The following is a 23606-nucleotide window of genomic DNA, read 5'->3' as shown; positions in this document are numbered from 1 at the left end:
CAGGTTTCCCCTCTGCTTCGGAGGGTTTCACGGGTCTGACATTCCTAAGATTCCTCTCCCCAGCCTTGTGACATCTCCTTTTGCGAGCATTCCTTCGCACAGTTTTCCTCTTCTCCCTGGCCTCAGCCAAGAGGGTCCCTCCTAAGAAATCTGAAGACTGGAGGCTTTCGTACAAGGATTTAAAAAGGCTGAGCCGAGGGCGCACAGAACAGACATGGGATGGGGGAATAATGGGCTGTTAAAAGGGAAAAGAGAAGAACCTAAGATTTGAAGCAGAAGGAGCCTCCAAGGTGGCCTTCTCTGTTCCCCAAACGCCACCGACATCCCTCTCGAAGCTTCAGCTCGCTACGGAGTTGCCTAAAATCTCACAGCAAGCTGGCAGCGAAACTGGGACTTTTATTCCCATCCGATTCACTGTTCTGTCCACCGTGTTCTAGAGGCCTTGCTGTGAGTGACACTTTCTGGGCCCTAATTCTTTCACCCTCATGAAAGATAATTAATGGCGCCATCTGCATTGCAGGCAAGTTTGAGAAATTTATCATAAAAACATAAAGTCAGTAGAGAGCTTTTCAAGTTTGTGAAAGTCAAGGATGTAGCTTTCTTGACAGCAGCCTGGCACGGCCCTGACCGCAGCACTCAGAACACCGGCTTCAGAGCGCAGTCCAAGCTCCACAGGCAAGGTGAAAGGCTTGGCCGGTAGAAAAGCATCAAGTTCAGTAGGCCTGGCTGGCTCAGTCGGTAAGGCACTTGACTCTCGAACTCAGGGTTGTGAGTTTAAGCCCCAGGCTGGGCGTGAACTTAAAAAAGTAAATTAGAAAATGTTAAAAAGCATAAAGTTCATGTTAAATGACTTCTTCACAGCATTAAAACGCGCGCACACACGCGCGCACACACACACCCACACACACACGCACCATCTCTAAAAGACCAGGTAGTGAGGAAGGGCATCGACGGAGGACAGCAAAGTCAAGGCTGAAAGGATGGAAACCGAGACGTTCCGTGGAGGCTGGTCAAGGGAACAGAGGCAGACCGCAGCAGTTTTCTATCTGGGGCTGGTTAACGTTCTACAGTTCGTGCTGGTGAGTACAGAGGAAAGAAGCTGGAAACACATGCAGGTAAGTTTTCCATAAGGAATTAACAGTCCATTTCGATCATTTTAACGTAAGCTTAAAAAAGAAAACCAGAAGATGATGGCTCTGGGAAGTCAGCAGAAGTCACGGTGAGGACAAGCGGGAACTGGTTAGCAGGACTGAGGCAAGAGCAGAGCCTCTGAAACCACGGCCAGAAAGGCTCCAGCAAAGGTCAGCCCAGCTGCACACAGGATGCGGTGTGTCCATCAGATGGTCAGAGTGGCCGCTACGGCTGCCCAAGGTGACACTGGGGGAAGACGAGCCACTCGGAGCCTAGCCCCGGCTCTCCACAGCGTTTGGGAGGGAAACACTTTGAACCCGCACGATGCCGGGCAGTAACTGGTTTTCACGAAAATAATGTGCTATACACTTCCTTTAGACTTAAAATATCTTTTATACTTAAAATAACTTGAAAATGTACCTGATAGTAAAACTATTCTGTTGAGTAGCTTGGGCATAATTTCAACCTTTTTCTGTAGTTAACTCGCCAAGAGAGCGGTCTATAATCCTGGAGACAAATTGTAAAAATAAAACCTCTCTGGTTTTAAGTTGCTCACAGTATTAAAACAGGACTCTAGGCTTTGCTTCCAACAGAAACAATGGAAAAGTTCTGGATTTTTCAGTGCCGCAGATCCCGGCATAAATTCCTGGGATGCTTGCCTCGCGCTGGGGGGGGGGTGCACAGCCTTTGCACCCTGTGGAGGGTCTGGCCCGCAACTCATCCACATGCCAGGCTCATGGGAGGAACAGCAAGGATCAAATCTGAGGGGAGCTTTTCGTTTCTCTAAAAAAGGCTTTTAGTGGCTTTGACTGCATAATCCCAAATACCAGAAAAGACTCCCCAAATAAACTCAAATAAATTCAAATTGAGAAACCACATTTCCTTATACTCTTTGGAACCTCAAAGTCTAGTGGCACGAACAAAATGATTTGAGAGACTAACTAACTAAATACCTCTGACACTTAAGCTACCAGCCTGTTCTACTTTATAATTATTTTAATTTCTAGGGTTCTGGTTTTTCTCAGGGATCTTCAGTAGCTTTTGTTTTACGGGGGGCGGGGGGGGGATGTTTCTCAAGTCGGAAAACCCTGCATATAAAACGTGCGTTGGCAACTACATTAACTCCAGTTCAAGAGTCAGTCCCCGGAGGCCAAACAAACTGGGACTGGAGCTGCATGGGGGGGGGGGGGTCTGCGCCTGGCAAACCGCCCCCCCCCAGCGGCGCGCACAGCCACACCCTCGGCAATTCCTCATCCTCAGCTGAAAGGAAATTCATTCACGATGAATTTTACGGAACTATATCTTGATGAATTAACTGTGAAATTTAGATTAAAAATACTTTCAGGAAGTGAATTCTCGATATAAATCTGAGAGAAGACACCATTACAATACTTAAAATCATTATCTGCAATGATTTCCAGAAATGCTCGGAGGAACAGGGGTCAAGCCTCATCACTAAGGAAGGTAGGATACCTGCTTGTGTTTGTATTTTCTCATTTTTCTAGATGAACATTTGGTTACAGTATGCAAAAAACAAATGAATACGTTATTTTTGAAAGAAACAGCTAACAAAGGCAAAATTAATGAGCCAACTGAAAATGGCCACTATTTGCTGAGATTAACATATGCCATTTTGTAACAGTACAATTTGGAAAAGGTCTCAATGGTCTATGTTGCCTCCACAGCAGAAAGTAACAAGGAGCTTCTCTTCTATCTCCCACCTGAACACCAAGTCTAAGCGTCCAGGAAAAAAAACATCAAAATTCACAACAGACACACACTGAAAGGGAGCGTCAAAGAGTCAGAAGAGACGTAACCGAGCAGCCGACACTGCTCCCGATTCAAATCACCGCGGCTAACCTTCCGGCAGGTCGTCTTCAACTCATTTCCCCATGCATCATGGGACTTCAAACCGAAAGTTAACTGCCCTCCTCCTTTTGAGCAGCAGCGTTCTTTTTCTTGTTTCACTGCACTCGGTTATTTTATCCCTCATTATTTAAATCAAAAATCTAATTTAAATAACCGTGTTGAGTGCCTCCCAGGTGTAAGTGAAGGGTCAGTGTGCTGGCAGGCAGTCAACGGTGATAATCTTGAGAGTACTGTTTCCTGGCTTTAATTTTTCTTCTCCTAAAAATGTGAAATTAATATGCCATGTTTGACACAGGTTTAAGAAACAGGTTATAAAAATAAAACAATCTACAGAGATACTAAGCTACACATCACTTGGATCTACCATGGGACACTTTTGTTCCGGCATCATTTTTAAGGCTATTCGTCACTACTGCTATGCAATCTCGTTCTCTTTCCAAGACCTCAACCGTCTGCTGGCCTCCACACCTGCAGACATATCTCTACCAGAGCCTGTGAATGGACACGTCGCTGCTCCACCAGGAAGGGCTTGGACCTTTGGAGGTTTATGCACGCGCACAGACCAGCAAAAATTTGCCCAATCTGAATCTGTCTTTCAGATTCAAGCAGAGAAGGAACTAGAATGTGTTCTCCTCATAAAGTAATTATTTAAGTCACAAATTACATTTATATTGGAGATTTTTTTCTTCTTTTAAGATCTGAACCTAAAAACTAAATACTACTACTTATAGTCTATTTAACATTATAACTTCACACTCAGACACACCAGCCTGTATCAGATTACTGTTCAAATTTAGCTCAAGCTCAATTCTTGCAAGATTAGAATTTTTCCTTCTAAATACTAAGTTTCTGGAACCACAGTGAAGCAGAAGTATTTTGATTTTTCTTGGATGCTTATAACCTACAAGACAGTTTGTTATGAGCTACAGGGAAAATTATATATATAAATAACTACAAAGATGGCTGCTCCAAAGGAACTTAAAATTGAAGTTACATCCGACTTTGTGAAAACCAAGTCCCTTTGCAGAAAGGCCCTACCTAATGTCAACAAGAAGCAAATGCTGATTGGAAAAGATGTTCAAGAGAATCTGATCTCATTAAAAGTAAAAATGAGGGAGAAGGAAAGAGGGAGGAAGAAAGCAGGAAGAAGGAAGACCACGGAGGTCGGGGAGAGGGAGGGAAGGGACAGTAAGAGACAGGAGGGGATGAAATAAATCTGCAGCCAGCTAGGTAAAGCAAGGACGCATGCGCAGCCGGGGCCCTGCTCGGGCGTGGAAGCCACGGAATCCCAAGCACTGACATGGCAGCCTTTCTGAAACATGACATCTTCTCAGTGCTGGTCTCCCAGGATCACGTCACAATTTCCTGAGTTGATGCTTCTCTCTTTCACCAACATAGGGATAAAATAAAACCCCTCAAGAAAGAGAGGAAGCCTGGGGGCAAGGGCTCACCAAGGACTAAGATTTTCAACAGTTGCCTCCTAGGCTGGTGCCTGAGGCTGGAGAATAGTCTCCCTCTCACACCAGCCACCCATTTCATCTGCTCCCAAAAGGTTCCTGTGCCCCCAAAGTCATACATCTTTCCTGCAAAGAGCATACCCCAACTTAAGACTCTGGAACGGGCTCTCCTATCCCTCCCCAGTGTGTTGGGAGTGGTACTCGGAATAAAAAAGATTCTCGAAGGGCACAAACCCACAAAAACTGAAATTCACAAAACAAACTATATAGCACCACCTTGGGCCATGATCTGAGTAGAAGTAATCCTGATCAAGGCAGACAGGAACCAACTATAATACACACTAGTGACAACTACCTGGTAGTGTCATCAGGAGTAAATCAGGTAATGCAGAAACAGAATTCTGCACAGCACTTGACAAAGACTCCATCAATGGAATCAATTGTAAGGATTACCCACAGTAGATTCTACCAAACAAATTACAGAAACCTCACGCCTACAAGTCTCAATTGTCAGCATATGTTCCTTCTTATGAAGACAATGACATTCTGCTTCCACTAACAATTCTGAATTCATCCATTTGTTCTATTCATTTGCTCCCCAGTGATTCACACGATCCCACCCAGATGTCACTATGGAAAGGTACAAGTCCAACCGAGGACAGAAGTTTACTTCAGTGCTGCAAACACTCACTAACACATCTATCAATATATAGTAATGCTCGAACAGAAGCCGTGACTACATTTCAGTTTTTTAAATCTGCAACCTACTGATTTTATTATTGCTTCTAACCAACTGTCTAAACATTAACAGTTCACTCAGTGGTTCTTAATCTTTTGGGAAAGAAACCCTAGACCTTTTAAGATCAGCCAACACTTAAGGCCCCTCTCCCCTGGCAGTCAGAGATAACCACACTTGGAGGCTCATGGACCTCTGCGTCATCACAGAGTCCAGCTCTAAATTCATGCAAACATGCATACTGAGGGGTATGTACACCTGTGTGACCCCAAAGAAAGACCCCATTCCTTAGACTGCTCAACAGAAATGCTGCACAGAAAATCAGGACACTTGTTTCCTTAGTCAGCTTCCCTAGTAACCTGTAAGAAAACGGCTCTTCCACATTCTTGTTTTTTCCTGACTGCACATCCAGAAAGACGTAAAATGACAGATTTCCTCATCGGTCACGTGCGCCAGGAAACTGCTCCCACACAGTTACCGTCAGGGCTGTCTGATCATTTAAAGTCTAAGAAAACATACCCCAAATCCATCCAGAACGTCAACCACTCAAAATTTGGTCACAACACTACAGGAGTCATGAGTGGTCTGGACCACACAGAGGTAAGAAAGAACACGAAAACAGCAAACCCTTCATTTGGGCAACAAACAGTCAAACGTGTTTACTTTTCTGCCCAGGCACATACAATAAATCAAACTATAGGAGTTATCTTATCCAACAATCCATGTAACCACAGGAGTCCTAGTTTGAGTAACCAGGAAAACGAGAGAGCTTTTAAGAGAGAAGCAGGTCTCTAGTCCATGAGGAGCTCTTGAATGCCATGATGTGTATCCAGTTGCAAATCTACAGACCCTCTTAACTCTTACCTAATTTTCAATCTACTTAATTCACTTTGTGTCGCCAAGCCAAAACATATGGATTTCAGAAAGCCGTATCAGAAAATGCTGCAACTATTCCTTTATTTTTTCCAGAAGGGCCACAACAAACCGAAGGATGGACAGAATTACCACAGAGCTAATTTTGCCAGTGCCCCCCAATTAAAATGGGACAGACCAAGGTTCAGCCAGGCATATTCCTACAAGGCTCTCGCTGGATGCTCACAACAATCCTGCAAGGTAAATCTTATCCCCATTTTACAGACAGGTAAACTGAAGAGCAAAACATGTGGAGTAACCTGTCTAAAATCATAATGCTATTAACTGGTGGAGCTGGGATATGAACCCGAACTCCTAATTCCAAGGCCATGTTCTGGCATGCCACAATCACGTCCACACATCGTACAGCTCCGGGGACTTAGAGGTACAGCTGGGTCAGCAGATCTTCCCTTCTCTCTTCCCCACAGACACACACAGCCCAGGCTCACTTTAAACAGGTTATCCATGTGCAAAGTAGTCATCAAGTTGTAAGGATCAGAGAAGCAATAATGGAACTCAGGCAGTGTACTTGTACATACTTTAGCACGAAACTGGAATCTGGAGGGAGCGCAATAATCGCTCACCGAGAAAACAAAGCTTACCGACTCCGTGCCCTTTCTGCCAACTGCCCGTGAGACTGAGGGGATCCTGCCTCTCTAAAACTGAAGAGGGCCAGGAAGGGCGTGAGTGCAGCATCGCTTCTTCTTGATTTAACATTTTCTACACTCTCGTGCAACCATAAATTGAATTTATCTTGGCACACAGGCAGCAATTTACATTTTACATTCTGAATTCTTGAATTTGTAATTTTGATGGGATTAGAACTATAAATATCAAGCTTACCACCCAAATTTGATCTTGTTATCAACAACACGATCACACACAACAAAGAAGATAACTTCCTATGACAATAGATTTTTCAGCCGCTAATCAGACTACTTAAGCGAATTTGGGATTTTAAGCCCCCTGTTCAAAAATCCAACCAAGACTGAGACTGTATCTAACTATTCCTTTTGATTATTTGTCTGGAATGCCAGTGAGAGGGAAGCTGTAACTTCAACGCCACTGTCGGTCCTACAGAAACTACAATCCGTGACGTGGAAGTGCAGGAGGAGAGCATTCCGCGTGTGCAAGGCCAGCACCGCGCCGCCCGCTGCCTGAACCCAGGACAGAGGAACGTGAGGCTTCGGTCTTGGGTCTGTGCTGACGCCGACATCAATCTGCTCACAGAAGGTACCCAAGGCAGGCGGTGGAGGTGGAAGCCCTCCCTCCTCCCAAGGACCCTCAGACACTCTGCCTAATGCCAGCAGTCACCTGATAACAGAGAGTAACAGGGTCTAAAAATCTCTTATGTTTACAAACAAAAAATACGGAACCAGAAAGGCATATTCTACCCCTCCAACTGGCAAGAGAATGAAAACTGAACCTAAGAAGCCAAACAGTAGAAAAAACTAAAATTTAAAAAAAGGCACAGGAATTTGCAGGGTTGCCCATTCTAAACTGTATCGCAACTTCAAACATGGCACACGACTGGTTTTGGGGTTCTAAACAGGGGTGAACAAACCAGTTTGTCTTCATTTTTGTGGCATGTGCGGTCTCAGGAAACCTACAAAAGACTGCCCCAATAGGACGGATTAGAAATACAAGGGGAAAGACTGTTGATCACCCACAGCTTTAATTGGGGGGGGGGGCGGGTTAGCCTAAGTGGGAACTTACTGGTTTTCTTTTTAACCAAAGCGAAGATAATTCTCTGCAAACTACACATAACTGGTAACATACAGTTAATTTATTAAGGATGAAATTAGATTTGGGTCATTCAGATACTGATTAAATTAATAAGAACATATAAATGGAAAAGTTTTCCAAGTATCAAATTAACAAGAATTTTGAATGTCATAATCTTATTTTAGAAATGGTATTTTTATATATCACACACATACAGTATCATTATTTTATCCTTAGGGTAAGTCACTAGCTTCTGAAAATATTCCAAGACTATTTTAAAATGTATTGTGTATATTAAAATATGCATACTAAAATGTACTGATAGATAATACTTAAAATAACTATACATGTACGAGCTTAGTGTGAAAATTCCCATCAAAAATATATTTCTAAATTTCAGGGTCATAACCACAAAAATGGGAAGAGGACATTGGTACAGCAGAGGGCTCAGAATGCTGAGAATTTTGTCTCTTACCCATAATCCTGCTGAACTTTTTCTTCTTCATATCTGTGTCAAGTTTTAACCTTTTAAAACAAAGCTACTGCCTAATTTCTAGCGGAAAGGACAGAACAGAAAGGAAATTGCTTGTGGAAAAAATGAAAAGCAAAGATTACGAGGCAGAGGTTCTGTCCAGTCTTCCGTGTGTGTTTGAGGCATGGGGGTGGGGCATTAACGACCTTAGTTAATGACCAAATCTTCAAGGAACAACTGAGTAAAAAACTCTTATTAAAAGTTTCAGGTAGAAAAGGCCATCTTATGTTTTGTTACAAATTCTGAAAATTTCAAAAGAGTTTCAGAACTTTTTACGTATTCCAAAGACTCTAGAGCAGGTAAATACAATTAAGAAATCAACCTCTGCCCCTCAGGAGGAAAATTCACTAGAGCACAAAGGCAGGTTAGGGCAGCTCCTTCCTCCTGGTTTCTTTTCACGCTTTTCCTCCTGAATGAGTCAAGCCACTAGAACAGGAACAGCTTTAAGAGCAAAAACAAAACCTCTTAAGAAAGTGCTGCTTCCAACAGTTCATAGGAGTTCCCCTTAAAGGAACAAATAAAAGATAAAAAGCCACCCCCCAAATAAACACTTTGGCCCCCCCACCAAAAAAACCCGACAAAATCCCTACTTTTCATCGGTGTCACATCTCCAGAGTGAAAGAAAGTAACAAGCATGATTTAACTCTACAACAAATCAGCACTGCACATACCCCCAGCTCCCACACGGAACTCTTGGGAGTGTATGTAAATTAAAACACGTTCGTGATCTCCCTAACATTCAGCTTAAGAAAACTTTCAAAATCACACTGTATTCACTGCAATAGCCCGTCATTCCCAACACAAGAACTGTGGTGTGGAGAAGTAAGCAGAACATCAGCATCTTCTTGAAATCTGGAGCTCCCTGGTCCCGGAAGTGTCCCCCACCCCCGCCACCCCCAAGCTGCCCACGCTGCAGAGGGACTTAGACCAAGGCAACGTCTCACTCTGTTCTTGCAGGTGCCCCAACTGATTTCAAAAAGAATATAAAACTTAGGAAAAATGAAACATTCAGAAGCAGCCCAAACCAACAAATGACACTGAAAAAACACTTAACAGATGACGGCTAACAAGGGACAAAATGTAATCTATTAGTGTTTTTAAGAACTGTTTATTTGAGGTGCTCAAAGGAATACAATAAATCTGTTCAATCCATAAACCCCCAAGGCAAGAATAACTGAAGGCATTAGTTCTCAGCATAAGTGAGCTTTCTAATACCAAAGGCTTCGCTTAATCACACTGCCTTATTATTTAGGATTAAAGTGGGCAATTCTACAGTGAGTAGCAAACATTCATCTCCGCTAATTAGTAGAGCCTTATAAAACACTGCTACTTATTCAGTATGACTGTCCTACTCAGAAACATTTTGAATAAAAACTAGATTTAGGCAGGCCGAGCCAAGGTGAACCTGGGCCACCCGCATAACCCCCACAGCCCCAGTGCCCTCAACTGCGCAGGAGGAGCAGCAGCCTCGCAATCCGCAGCACCACCAGCAGGGCCTTCGGCAATGCTGTGTCCGGAACCAAGCACAGTGCCAGGCACACGCGCAACTCGCTGACCGCTGACCACTGCTGTCACCCGTCACCCTCACCGTCAACAAGAAGCTGTGATTCATCGCGGAAGGACAGGATGTGCAGAGAAGGGTCAGATCACCACAGACGTCCCTATCAAAACCCATTATAAGCAATGGCTCGGACCAGGACCTCCCAGACTGTCGGACACTGGTTTAATGGGAGTGCGGATAAAGAAAACCGGCTCCTTTCAGGGTTCATCCTTTTCACTTGGAGAAACAACAGCAAGCTTTTCCAGAACTCTTGCTTCTCCGTGCCATTCAGAGTCCCTGAACTCGTCCACCAGATTATTAACATTAATCAAACCCAAACTTTAGAACTGTCCTTGGCAGCAGGTACAACAGAAACAGGTCACGCGAGGGCCCACAGCCAGGCGGGTCTACCTGTGAGGGCAACGGGCCGCATTTCCCTCAGCCGCAGGCTGTGTGCAGAACCTGCAGGCTGTGTGCAGAACCCGCCGCACCACGCCCTTGGGGGCCTCACCCTATCCCTCGCTTCTTCACAGGCAACTTCTAATACAAGACAACACTCCTTTCTGTAGTTCTGCTAAGTCCGTGCATGTAGAAGCCCCTCTATAAACCAGAACAGGAAACTGCCTACGGAAAGGAAGCACTCACTGAGTTTCAAAAGCAATTAATCCGTAATTCTGAAAAAGAACCTAGTACTCCAATTTAGGGAAGGCACAGAAAATTGAGTTTTGTTTTTGTTTTTTATTTTCAAATTATAACCAAATTTTTAAAAAATCAAATAAACTAGCTTGAACTCACCACATTAAGGGTCTCGTTTCCTTTTTCCTTTTAGAAAATTTAATCATGATCAAACCTATTTTCTGCATTAGGCCAAGTCCTAGCTTCCAACTTACATATGGACAGGAGAAACAGTGTTAACAGCCTACTTGTGACATGTACTGGGATTTTTTCCAAGTTCATCCACTGAACTACAGTTGAAAAATGTGCAAAATGCTTTGAAAATTTGTAGTTAATCCACACAATTTCCCTATGAACCAGTTATACACAGCAAAGATGAAAGGCACAACCACTGGGGCGCCTAGGTGTCTGGGCTGCTTAGGCAACTGCCTTCAGCTCAGGTCATGATCCTGGAGTCCCAGGATCGAGTCCCACTTCAGGCTCCCGGCTCAGTGAGGAGTCTGCTTCTCCCTCTGACCTTTACCCTCTCATGCTCTCTCCCATTCTCTCAAATAAATAAATAAAATCTTAAAAAGAAAAAAAAGGCACAACTACTCACCAATTTCTTATCTAAATTTGGAGCGAGTCAGTAGCAGAAATATAAAATTAGAAATTTTAAAAAACAAAACAAAATAAATCCACACTGCTTCCTACTACTGAAAAAATATCGAAGCTGTCTCAAGCTTTTAAAAACAGGCCCGCATAACAGCAGCATGGATCCGCGTAGCAGGCACCCACCAGAGATGGGACCCTACGCTCAGCAGAGGCATCGCTCAGCTAGAAAAAGGAGAGCTACAGTGGGAATCAGCCAGAACACTGCTCTCTTGGGTCCAACGTGACAGGTTAAAGCTGGGACCACATTTCCACGGGAACATCACCACCTCCCACCGCCTCATACCCTGCACCAGCACCTGTGAAGGGGCTACCAAGGAGCGCCCTGCAAGGAAGTGTCTGCCTACCAGACACCCGGAAGGTTCAGGGCCTATCTGCCGTCACCCTCAGGCAACATGGCCAGGCTTCACCATTCAGCCAGGCCTCTGCCATTCAGCTTTGGCCAGGGAGCCTTAAAAGAGCCGTCGGCTGCTAAGGGAGGGCTGCTAGGGGAGACCAGGATAGCAAACACCACCAAAGCACCCCTGTTCTCAGCTTTTATCACGGGCACCCTCAAATGGTCACTTTAAATGGAACCAGTGTTGTCCCTTCTGCTGCCATTGCCAATCCCTTGGGCAAGCGGATGAAAAACAGTCTATCCTGTAGAAGCAGAGGCACAGAAAACCAGGATTCAAGTTCTGACTCTGACACCCAGCAGCAGTGAGTCTGGACAGGTCAGCCAAACTGGCTAAGGGCCCATCTCCTCATCTGGAGGCAGCGGAGACTACACAGGAATATTCAGCCAAAGCAGAGAGCCCAGCACTGCTCGGGGCTCCTGACCCGCATGCCTCTGACCCCAAGTACTTCCTGCTCCGCCATCAGAGTTTCCTGCTACACCTGCTTCCTACCTGCTGTCCAGCAGTGGCCTGCGACCTCCCATGTCCTTCCAAGTTCTTCCTTCCCCAACTCACGAAAGGTCCTTCCTTCTTCCCCTCCTCAGCATCCTTTGCAGGAGTCCTCTCCAATGTGCTCTGCTGTCCCTACAATGCATCATCATGTCCTCTCCCAAAGGGATCCTGGCTACCACCCCCCCCCACCCTGGACCCCAAACACACATAACCAGAACACCTAGGGAGCCTGACCCGCACTGAGCTACATTAAGAAAGGCGACAGGCTCCTCCCTGAATGTTTTACTCATCTCGCTCATCTTCCCTACTAATCCAGCCACCGAAAGCAGTGCCTGAGAGAAAAGGGGTCCATACGTCCACTTGGAGAACAGAGTTTCAAGATGCAAAAACACTGGGGCGCCTGGGTGGCTCAGTGGGTTGAAGCCTCTGCCTTCGGCTCGGGTCATGATCCCAGGGTCCTGGGTTCAAGCCCCGCATCGGGCTCTCTGCTCAGCAGAGAGCCTGCTTCCTCCTCTCTCTCTGCCTGCCTCTCTGCCTACTTGTGCTCTCTGTCAAATAAATAAAATCTTAAAAAAAAGGATGCAAAAACACTTGTGTGGGTTTCTAGGTGGCCCCTCCATGCCCCCACCCCGGCTGAGGCAATAAATTCCCCCAAACTGCTGACCGAACATCCAAATTGGTCCGTCTTCCTGGAGCTGAACTGGATGGGGCCCACCCCTGTGTCGTTTATGTCACAGCCTCTGAAAGGCCATCCCTGGCTACACATCCCTGGCCGTGTCTCACCCCGGCCCTGCGAGCTCACACACCTAGCCATCATTGCTCAGCTGGCTGGCCATCCCCTGCTCTCCAGACGGCACCTTACATGAGAACAGGGACCTTGGTCATCCCAGTTCTCTGCGGTAACTTCAGCATCTACCACACTGTCCGACACAGACACAGCAAATGCCTGTCACGTGAGGCAGAGGAGAGACCCTCCGGACATTTGCCACTTCGCTCCGACAGTCCCATAAGGCCCCTGCGCACGACCTCCCTGCTACTCTCCACCGTCAGCGCGCCCAGCCCACCTCCCTTCTCTGGGCATCAGGGGTCCTTGTCGCCCACACAGGCAGGTCAGTGCTTACTTCCTTCCCTCAAACTGCCTCAGACCAAATCATTTTGCACAAGGATCTCTTACCTCCTTCACCTGACCGCAAGTGCGTATACGCTCTGTCACCTTTGGAGGAGAAAACATCTCAAACACGTGCAACTACTGAGAACGTAGGTGTTCTTCACGGCACCACGATTTTTTACTTGAATGACTGATTAGAGAGACACATGAAACATTTCCTCTTTAAGCTGACTGTAATTTAACGTCTGTGATGACTACAAGTCACCTAGACAGAAACTAGAATCTAGGTGGCATTCTCAGGGGCTACTTACAGTTTCTTTCATTCTTTCTTTCTTTTTTTTTTTTTTTTTAAGATTTTATTTATTTATTTGTCAGAGAGAGAAAGCGAGAGCGAGCACAGGCAGACAGAGAAGCAGGCTCTCTGCCGAGCAAGGAGCCCAATGCAGGACTCGATCCTAGGACGCTGGAATCATGACCTGAGCCGAAGGCAGCCGCTTAACCAACTGAGCCACCCAGGCGTCCCTACTTACAGTTTCTAATAAAGGATTATTTAAACCTCTCAAGGAAGCTGAAGGAGCAACATACTCTTCACAATTCACTGCCAGTTTTGTCATAAACCGCCTTCCTTACTGGCCAGCTATCAGCTCTAAAAACTGTCTGCTGCTATAAATAATTCCGCTCTCTAGTTTGCTGTGAACGGAAAAGTCAATAGGTTAGAAGTAGGCCAAAAATCAGGGTGAACTGGCAAAGGGCGAGACTCTGCCACGGAAGCGGAGAGTGGCGAGGCCCACTGACTGCCTGGGCCACAGAAATCCTCCGTAAATACTGACTGATGAAATGAGTCACAAACTCCAGAGTTCCTCTGCAAGAGACAAGCCGTCAGCCCCACTCCTTCGGTAGCCCTTACTGTCCCCGGGTCACCGTGGACCCACACACGGCGCTAACTACTCTCTTTTATTATCTCGTTTGCTCTTGACAGCAACCCCATGAGGCCAGGCAGTACAGAGACCCTCCCATGTTAAAACACCGGTTTTTAAAGTTATGGGAACTGTCCCCCAGAAAGGTGAGGTGACTTCCCCAGTCACACACCTGGTAGAAACCCAGGAATCCCGTGTTCTACATTCCTTCCGCTAAGTCCAGGTATATGAGCCACTACTGTTTTTTGAGAATGAAAGAACTTCAGGTAAGGATCTTCTGTGGCCAGGAGACAGCAGGGAAACATCAAATTTGCTATTATAGTCTGTGTTTTAAAAGAACTTTTGCCAATAATCATTATTTACTGCTAACAAGCAAGTTCAATCTCTTTATTTTCTCACAGTAACAAACAGGACACAAATCAAGAAGATGATAAATTCTTCTATGGCCCTTCTATGTTACTTCTCCAATCACAATCTTACTGTGGTGCAAATCAAAGCAACCGAAGCATCAGACACTAAGAAACCCTCCCTTCTTCTCTACCTGCCGTCCCCACCAAGAAATTTTTATGCTCCATCTCCTGACGGGCTGCTCAGACATGTAAGAAGTTGGGATGAATCACAAAGCTGAGAATTCAAAATTCTCGTTTTAAACACCTCAAGTATGCACATCTTTGGCCCATGGCAAAACTGCATGCTCCCTGGTCAGAGACCATATGAACTATGTTCTCCGAGCAATGCGTTCTCTTCCTTCGTTACAAGGTTTGTGTGGGGTTTTGTTTGCAAATCAGCCAACATACTCCAAAGGCCTATTCCATGCCAACCATCAAGGTGCGGACCAGGAACTTCCTGATTTAATGTCAGTCTCCCCAACTAGACTCCCGGGACACGACAAGAGTCACTGCCTTTTTTCTGCTCACCACAGCACTGTTCAACCTTGCAGAGTGCCTAGCACGCGGCAGGGACTTAAACAGGAACGGAATGAATGAAAGAGTAAGAGAGACAGAGAGAGAGAGAAGAGGCCACTTTGTAAAGGAAGTGGGGCTTCTGATTGCCCAGAACACGCCTCATGATCTCATGACGGGATGAATTCTGAAAGGCGCCACATGCAAGGCACAGCTGTAGGCAGAGCAGCTGTCCTGCAAAGGAGTCGCGGCCCAGAACTCTGAAGAATTCGGCCCTTTGTTTCTCTCTGCCTGTAACGAACATGAAGTTGGGTCCACTGTCGGTCTACCTGTCAGCTGCGTGTCTTCAACATCTGGCTTTCAGAATTCCTAAGTTAACTACTGAATGAAATGTGTGTTGATTTACTCTCTGATATCACCACCCGAAAAAATATTCAAGTGTCTGAGGTCACACATAAGACCTAAACAGAACCAAGTTATAATAAAAAGTTCTCTATTTCAGGTCTTTGCAAGCTATAAATTAGTGTTCACCAAGTATTTAATTTGAAAGCAAAGAAGGTTTTACTCATTATTTAAACTCGCTCAACTTCAGGACTCTTTACCAGTAAGTTGTTCAAAACAGACTATTAAGTTCCCAGAGTGAGCTTCATCCAAATGGTTTCATTAAAACCTAAGACTCAGTGGATTATATGCTTCCCAGAGTAAATACAAAAATAATAACAGGATAACATGAACTACTTAATTCAACGTAAATACCCAGCAATCCAGGCAGGTTTATAAAAATGTAAATGTGTTGATTCATGTATCACTAATAACACAAAGTTTATTTTCAGTTTTTTCTCCACATCCAATGAAATGAGCAGGAAAAAAAAATCTAGAGATCAATAAAAAAAAGGGGGGGGAGATGAAATGTTCTAAACGTACACACCAAAATATGCTGAACAGAGAAAAACCTGAGAGAAGCTGCTAGGAAGCTATGAATATATTTAAACATATCATTCATTATACTTAGTAGCAGAGTCCAGATCTCCCCCACCCCCCACCCCAACTCCCACCCCTGTAAACAAATCACAACTTACCTGGAAAGACTGGTGGCATTACTTACAAATGAACACTAAATAAAGGAACAAACTGAAATATGTAAACGCTTTGCCAACAATTATGTTCTAAGCCTAAAAACAACAAAAACCTTAATAATTACAGCAGTAGAAGAAACACTTGGGAATTTTCTAGACCCAGATCATCTGATACAGGAGCAAAGCATTTAATGGCCTAAAACAACAGTGAAGTAACATTTGATAAACAGAACACATGTATTTAGGAAAAGACCCCACTAACTTTCTCTTGAATGAGTTAGTTGTATTCGCATTACACTGTGAAATACAAAGAGTATGTAATGGAAAAAACCACAATTGACTTCTTGCCTAAAACATTCTTTTTGCATTCTTCCAAAATTAACTTTACCTTACGATTTTATTTACAGTGATTTCCACAACTCACGTGGCAATGTTCTGAGTAAAGGACGGACCCCTAAGTTGTGATGACTACAAAAATTTACGTAAGACCTAAGGCAGGCAAAAAAAAAAACCCCAAACGAACAAAAAAGGATTTGCAGGACTAAGAAACTACCATACCGTGCCTTGGCATATATTCAAACTGGGCTCGATGAAAGATTCACGAATTCACATTAAAATTCCTTATTTAAAAAAAAAAAAAAAATCCCAACGTGTCCGAATGCCAGCTGGAAATAGGATACATCCAACCAAACTATTCTCCTACCCAGAAATTATCCCCTCCCCTTTTTAAGTGTGACTACGCTTTATCTTTTGTTCGAAACCACCGTAAAACAAAATAAAGCTGCAGGAGTGGAGTCAAGAGTGACCCAACTGCACTCTTCAACTTCCATTTTGTTCCTGGCCTAATTTCGAGAAGGTCCGGCGCGCTCAGACCTTCGCCCACCCCGAGTGTTGCAATCGCGCTCAGCGCGGCCCAGCCCGGCGCGGAGCGGAGCCGGAGGAGTGGCGGGGCCTGTCCCGGCCCGGCCCCGCGCCCAGAGGAGGGGCAGGGCCCGGCGCGGCCCGGGGCGGCGGCCCGGGGCAGCGCGGCGGCGTCCGGCCCTGCCCGCGCGCTCCCGGCCGGCCCCGAGGCCGCCGAATCTGCGGACCTGGAACTGTCACCCTCGCAACCCTCTCCGGACGCGCTCGCGGGCGAACAGCACAAAAAGCCGAGAACATACCGGGCGCGCAGGGCTCCGGAGAGACCGGCCGCCGCTCCCACCCGGAGCGCGCTGTTCCGAGGTTCCGAGCCAAGTGACAAGTCGCCCTCGGCCGGGCCTCCCGGCGCTCGATGCGCTCACTTTCGCGCGCCCGTCTCCGCGGCCCCAAGTTAGCCAAGAGCCCGAGCGCGGCGTCCGGCCGTGATTCAGCAGCCGCCCGGGGGGAGGGGGGCCCGGGGACCGGGATCGCGGGCCGGGGCCGGGCCGGGCCGGAGAAGGTCACCGAGAGCCGCGGGCGCCGCCGGGGCCCCGGTCCGGCCCGGCGGAGGCGGCGGCGGGGGAGCCGGGGCGGCGCGGGCGCCTACCTTTCCTGCTTTTCGGTGAGCTCCGCTTGCTCCGGGCGCTGGCTCGCTCTTCCTCAATCGCAGCTGCTATCTCGGGGTTGTCTTCCCCATTGTACCAGACCAGGAGCTCCTCGCCCGGCGCGATTGGCTGCGGGGACAGAAGAGACAGGCGCCGGGCCAATCAGAGCGGCGGTTGTTGGCGGGGCGGGGCGGGGCGGGAGCGGCGCTGCCAGCTGGGGCGGCGAGCCAGGCCAGCCCGGCAGGAAGGGCTCCTTAACCCTTGGCGGCCGCGGGGCTGGGCGGCCCCGGGCAGGGACCCTCTGCTGGAGGGAGGACCTCACTTCCCGGCCCGCCTCCTCTCCCCGGGATCGCGCGGGCGGACCTGCGGCTCCGCTGTCAACTCCGCAGGGCCCCACCTCACCGAACCTCACGGTTCCAAGCCTCACGACTGCCCACGCAGCAGGAAAAATAAGACACGCAACCATTTTGCCCCCGAAATCTAGGCTCAGGAGAAACGTAAAGCACAAGGTAAGAGAAGGCGGCGGCTTGGAAGGAGAAGTGTTGAAAGCTAACTACCCGCGTCCGTTTCGGATGCCAGGAGCGAGTGCAGCACGCAGGACCTGGAAGTCACGGCACATTTGTACACGCACCGCTACGGACACCGCGGGAACGCCGGGAGAAGAGGCAGGTCCCGCACTCTGCGCTCGGGCACCGCCGCCAGCCTGCTCGGGTCCAAGAAGAACCCACTGCCCTGCCCTCCTTACCGGACAACTTTTAAATGCAGAAGGAAGTGCCTATAAATACCACAGAGGGACCATGCTCCTAAAACATTAACTCTGAAAGAGCCAGGAGTGGTGAGGACACGGACCGCCACCACGCTGATTGCACCCAGAAGATCCTAAAGAAGAGGATAACCGAGTGGGACGATCACATTCCTAAACAGAATTTAAGGACATGGCTCTGGCTTCTCTCACAATGACTCATCTGTTCAAAACGTCCCGAGGGTAACAACACAAGTAAAATTGCACATAAAACCCAGCGAATAAGAATACATCAGTCCATTCTGATATAAATGTAATGAATGAACAAGTAAATAAATAAAAAGGAAAAAACTTCCTTAAAGTAGATCCCAACTAACCGAAGAAAAACAAATTATGGAATTAGAAAACCACCCGTTGGTAATCATAGCAGTAATAACTGATTCCTCAACAGATGCTAAAACTAGTAGGAATAAGTTTTGTGTGTAACAGTATTAGCATGGTCTCAAAACATCTCCCCATAAACATGAATTACAAAGGTAAAAACCGTATCCTTAGAATGAGATAAATCAACACCCTGTGCCTCCTGATACAAGGCACAGGAAAGATTATCATCACTTCTGGAATTCTCCACCCCAAATGCATGACCGCAACTTAACCATGATGAAACATATGAACAACCCAAACTGCTGGGCATTCTACAAAGTAACTGACCAGTTCTCTCAAAACTGAAAGGCCATACAAGAGAAAGACTGACTGACTGTCCACACTAAAGAGACTGATAAGACATTACTACTGAATGCAACTGAATTTTCTCTTCCTCTAAGGACACGGCTGGACAATTGACAAAGTGTGAGTAAGGTGTATAGATGAGCTAATGAAATACGGCGCCGGTGTTAGCACCCTGATTTTGATCACTGCACTAGGATTATGAAAGAGGAAGCCCTCGGTTTTGGACGCAGGTGAATTCCACGTAAGATGCCAGTTTAGAAAGTGTAATTCCTCATTTTAAGGTACCTTCTCGTCTAAATAAAGCCCTTGAAAGGAGACTTTATTTTGTTTCATTCTCTATAGAACTCGGTTAATGTAGTCTGAATTTTAAGATAGTCTAAATTCTTTAAAATAAAAGAACAAGCTATTGTTTCCTTTGCTCCCCCGCGCCCCACAGATGACTAAAATGTGCCATTTTCTTATCTTTAAACCAGTGTACTCTTATTTCCCTTCTTGAATCCGTTACACCTAAACCAAAAAACTAAATCTAATATATAACTTTTAATAAGTTGAAATAGCTACTGCAGATAACTTTTGGCAATCTGATGAGCTAATTATTTAAATAAACTATTTGTAGCTCCAAATGTATACTCTGCTTCTCTTTCTGTTATAAGTCACATATTTATGGAATGGTGGTATCCTGTAACATTTGAAATGATTGGCATTCACAGAAATAAGTGATGTCTTCAATAAAACCAAAGTAAAAAAGAAACACAGGAAGGAGAGAGGAAATATGTATTCCCAATATGTCGTTAACCCAAACAGCATTTTGCGTTAACACAAAGACACCCACTGGACGTTCTGAACATACCTCTGAGACTCAGGGCTTAAAGTTTCCTTGTTCATTCCACTGCAATCTTCTGCAGAGTACTGACTGTACTAGCAACTGCCTGAAGATAAGTATCAGCACGAACTCTTTACTTAGGAGGGTACTCTTTGTTGTTGCAAAACACAATATAAAACAACGGGATCTGTTCTTAAATTTAATGTAACATTTCTTTTTTTTCTTAAGAGTTTATTTATTTGAGATAGAGTGAGAACAAGTCAGGGGAGGGGCAAAAGGAGAGGGAGAAGCAGACTCCCCACTGGGCCAGGAGCCTGATGCACGGACCCTGGGATCACAAGCCAAGCCAACGCAGACGCCTCACCAACTGAGCCACACAGGTGCCCCATAATATAACATCTTGAAATAGCTAAGGAACAGCTAGGTTAGGAGCTGGTGAACAGCTAGGTTAAGAGCAACCTGATTTATTAGCTACTGAACACCTTCAAAACTGCTAGCAGCTGAGATGATCACTGTATTATAGAGCTAATCACTTCCCCACTTCATAGTAAAACAGTGACACAACTAAGAGACCTTTATGAAGAGGAAAATAATATATATATATATTTTAATCAGTGCTTGTTTGCTTCGGTACTACATTGTTTTTTCTTCTTCACTGCTTAGCCCATTTGAGATTTTGTAAGTCAAATTTCAGAAAAGAAAAATTATGTCCTTCAACACAGGAAATATAAACACACATCTTAAAAAATAAAGTTTAAGACCAAACAACCTCTTTTTTATGTATTGTATTGTGATGTTCAACAAAACAACAACAAGATGACTTCAAGATCTTTCAACTTTTCCTGTGAGTTCTGACAGGCTTACAGAACCAAGCGTACTTTCCTATCTAAATATCAGTAAATATAAACTTGAAATTTACCAGACCAATTAGGAAGAGGCAAGGGTTCCAATAGATATTCCTGACACTAGGTCAAAATAAGAGAACTACTCTAGAATTACAAGAAAACACAAAGCACGTCAACGCTCAGCCACCTACAGTCTATTCGCCAGCATAAACTCTTCCAAGTCACGGGTCAGACCCTCAGCTCTCAAAGAGGTGAACTCAAGACTGAAATTCATCCTTCTCCCTGTGGGCCACGAGGCCCCACCTGATCTGACTCCTAGCCACCTCACCAGCCTCATCTACCATTCCTCTCCTTGCTCCAGACACACTAGCCTTTTTTTTGTTCCTTAAAAAAATAAAAAATAAAAAACATTAACTTATTACTGCTTCAAGGCTTTTGCTTCCACCAGGACCCTCTTCCTAGACTGCCTTTCCCGCAGAGACCTTTCTGTGATGCTCCTTCCCATGCTAGCAGGGTAGGAAGGACAGGGTTTATATGTCTTGTCTTCCCAGGGAACAGACATAAAATTATATAATTTTGTAAAATTAAAATTTTACTCATTGTATATTAGCCACAAATTGAAGTTCCATGAGACCACAGATCTTGTCTGTTCTGCTCACTACAATAGAAGTACTTAGTTCACAGCAGACTCTCACTAAATATTTATCAAACTAATGAAGAGATGAATGAACGGAGGGCAGGCTAACATCAAACTTTTGGGAATTTAAAATAGTTTTTAACAAGGGCAGTGTGGAGATTTCCTAATTATCTGGGTGATAGTTGAGAAGGCTATACAGAGCCCAAAGGAACATCACGTGTAAGTTATTTACAAAACCTAACCCACAGAAAGCTTAATCTAGAAGATTATATTGAGATAATCACTAGCAAAGAATCTGAAAGGCCTTGTGCGTACGTGAGCAAACATCAAAGGTCAGGACTGGGGGACATCTGCAAAGACAGAACTATGTTATTTCAAACAAAGACAGGTAAAAAGAATAGCAATGGTACAACTGGTTAACACTTGGGAGTACTCAGGTTGGGCTAGGAACTGTTCACAGAACCTTACAACTAGTGGCTTGTTGAACCTTCACAACAACTGTATTAATTGTACTATGACCTCCATTTTTTACAGATGAGAAAACTAAGAGAGGTTAAATAACTTCTCCTAGTCACACATCCAGAAGCCAGAATTCACTCACAAGGCAATCTGCTCCAGAGTCCCCACTCTGAACCACAGGACTGTACCACCTCACCAAAAGTAACAGCTAGCATTTAGCCTTATTGCGAACTAGCGCTCTACCTCTACTAACCTATGCAACTATCGCAATAACCCTATGAGGTCAAAACTGTAATTATCTGTATGTTACAAATAAGGGAACGAAGGCACAGAAAGGTGACCTGCCTATGGTTACACGGCTAGTAAAGTCCCAGTGACTTGCCTTGGGTCAAAAAGCAAGCCCAGATTTAATCTGGCAGTCTGGCTTCAGAGCTCACTCTCCCAAACCCTATTCTCTCCCCATTCTCAGCATTTCTCAGAGCTGCTACCAGAGATGAACATGTTTTAACTGGAAGTCTGATGAAGGAAATGCAAAGCGTCTGAGTATCGCCCTGGGCTTGCTCTCCCTTGGACCCTCATTTCCACTCCCTTGATCCCCTCTCCCACTTAGCCCCTCACTGCTGTTTCCCCTCCATCAGGATTCTGCCTCACCAATTTAACCAGAGGTACCTCTCCCTTTAAATCAGTTTGAGAAACAACGAATGAATTCTTGAATCGGGTTCTGAATCCAACTTCAAACTGCAGTATAACAGCAGTGCAGTCATACCGACTAGGAGATCGTGCTATTCCAATCCAGAAGAAAGAAAATGAGAAGGAAGGAAGATGTTTTACATGAGAAGATACCACAAAAAAATATATATCTATTTCCCAGAGGCTCTAGAAGCAAGAAGTTGGGTGTATATGAAATAAAAGGCAGTCCAACTGGCTAATGATGACAGGAAAAACACAGCAAAGGAAAATCAAACTGCTGTTAACTAAATCTCCAGAAGTGCCAGCGCTACCATATGAGTAAAATTCACCATGCTGCAAGGCTGACCACTGTCTTCAAGTCTGCTCATCATGTGTCTCCACGGACTGTCCCCCAATCTAGGACATTCTTAAATGGAAGTGAATAAACAGAAACTTGGAACGCAGCAATTTTAGTAAACGTATCTATTCTTTAGAGAACATTCCCATGCAGGATCAGTGCAGAGTCACCTTCTCAGAGGACATGAGGACAGGGACAGAGCCAGGGACTTGCTGGTGGCAGGAAGGCAACCGCACTCAACGCTGCCTCATGCTAACTGCCCTGCATGCACCCAGTGACCTCCAACCTCACCACAAACTCTAGAAGATGACTTTCCTCATCTCTTCATCTCACCGATTAATGTCCCCAAACCAAAACTGGGCAAAAAGAAACCCGTTCTGTTGAACTTCCATTCTGAATAAAATCTAGGGAAATGAAAAGCTAATCCACAGTTACTGACACTGAAGACCAAGAATGTGTTTTCAGTTAACACAGAAGCCCCGCAGCCAGTGATGGGTCTCCTACGCTTGGATAAATCTGCCAGTCGGACAGTTGCTGGTGCATTTGTATCTTAGGAGGAGGGAAGTGGCTGCCACACGCTTAACTCATCAGTATCTATGAAGATACAGCATGTAATTATTTAACCCAATCTTCATGCTTTGGTACACACAAAGCAGTGGCAACTGTATATTTAAAAACAAAGACCCTGCCATGTGTTGATGAACCACTTTCAGACATAAATCCT

The 23606-nt window shown here is 45.4% G+C and overlaps 1 protein-coding gene across 5 annotated transcripts in view; it reads right to left on the bottom strand.

The window, feature by feature from the left end:
• Positions 1 to 23606, bottom strand: part of PRDM2 (PR/SET domain 2) — a 117727-nt gene that overhangs the window by 48051 nt on the left and 46070 nt on the right. For all 5 annotated transcript variants that reach the window (XM_044237213.1, XM_044237208.1, XM_044237209.1 and 2 more), the window contains exon 6: positions 17623 to 17749. In XM_044237213.1, the coding sequence (XP_044093148.1) occupies positions 17623 to 17749 (127 nt within the window). The remainder of the gene's footprint in view (positions 1 to 17622; positions 17750 to 23606) is intronic.

Source organism: Neovison vison, chromosome 2 (assembly GCF_020171115.1).
Source record: "Neovison vison isolate M4711 chromosome 2, ASM_NN_V1, whole genome shotgun sequence".
NCBI classification, from domain to species: domain Eukaryota; kingdom Metazoa; phylum Chordata; class Mammalia; order Carnivora; family Mustelidae; genus Neogale; species Neogale vison.
Note: the sequence above shows the minus strand (reverse complement) of the source record. Positions and strands in the feature narration are given on the sequence as shown.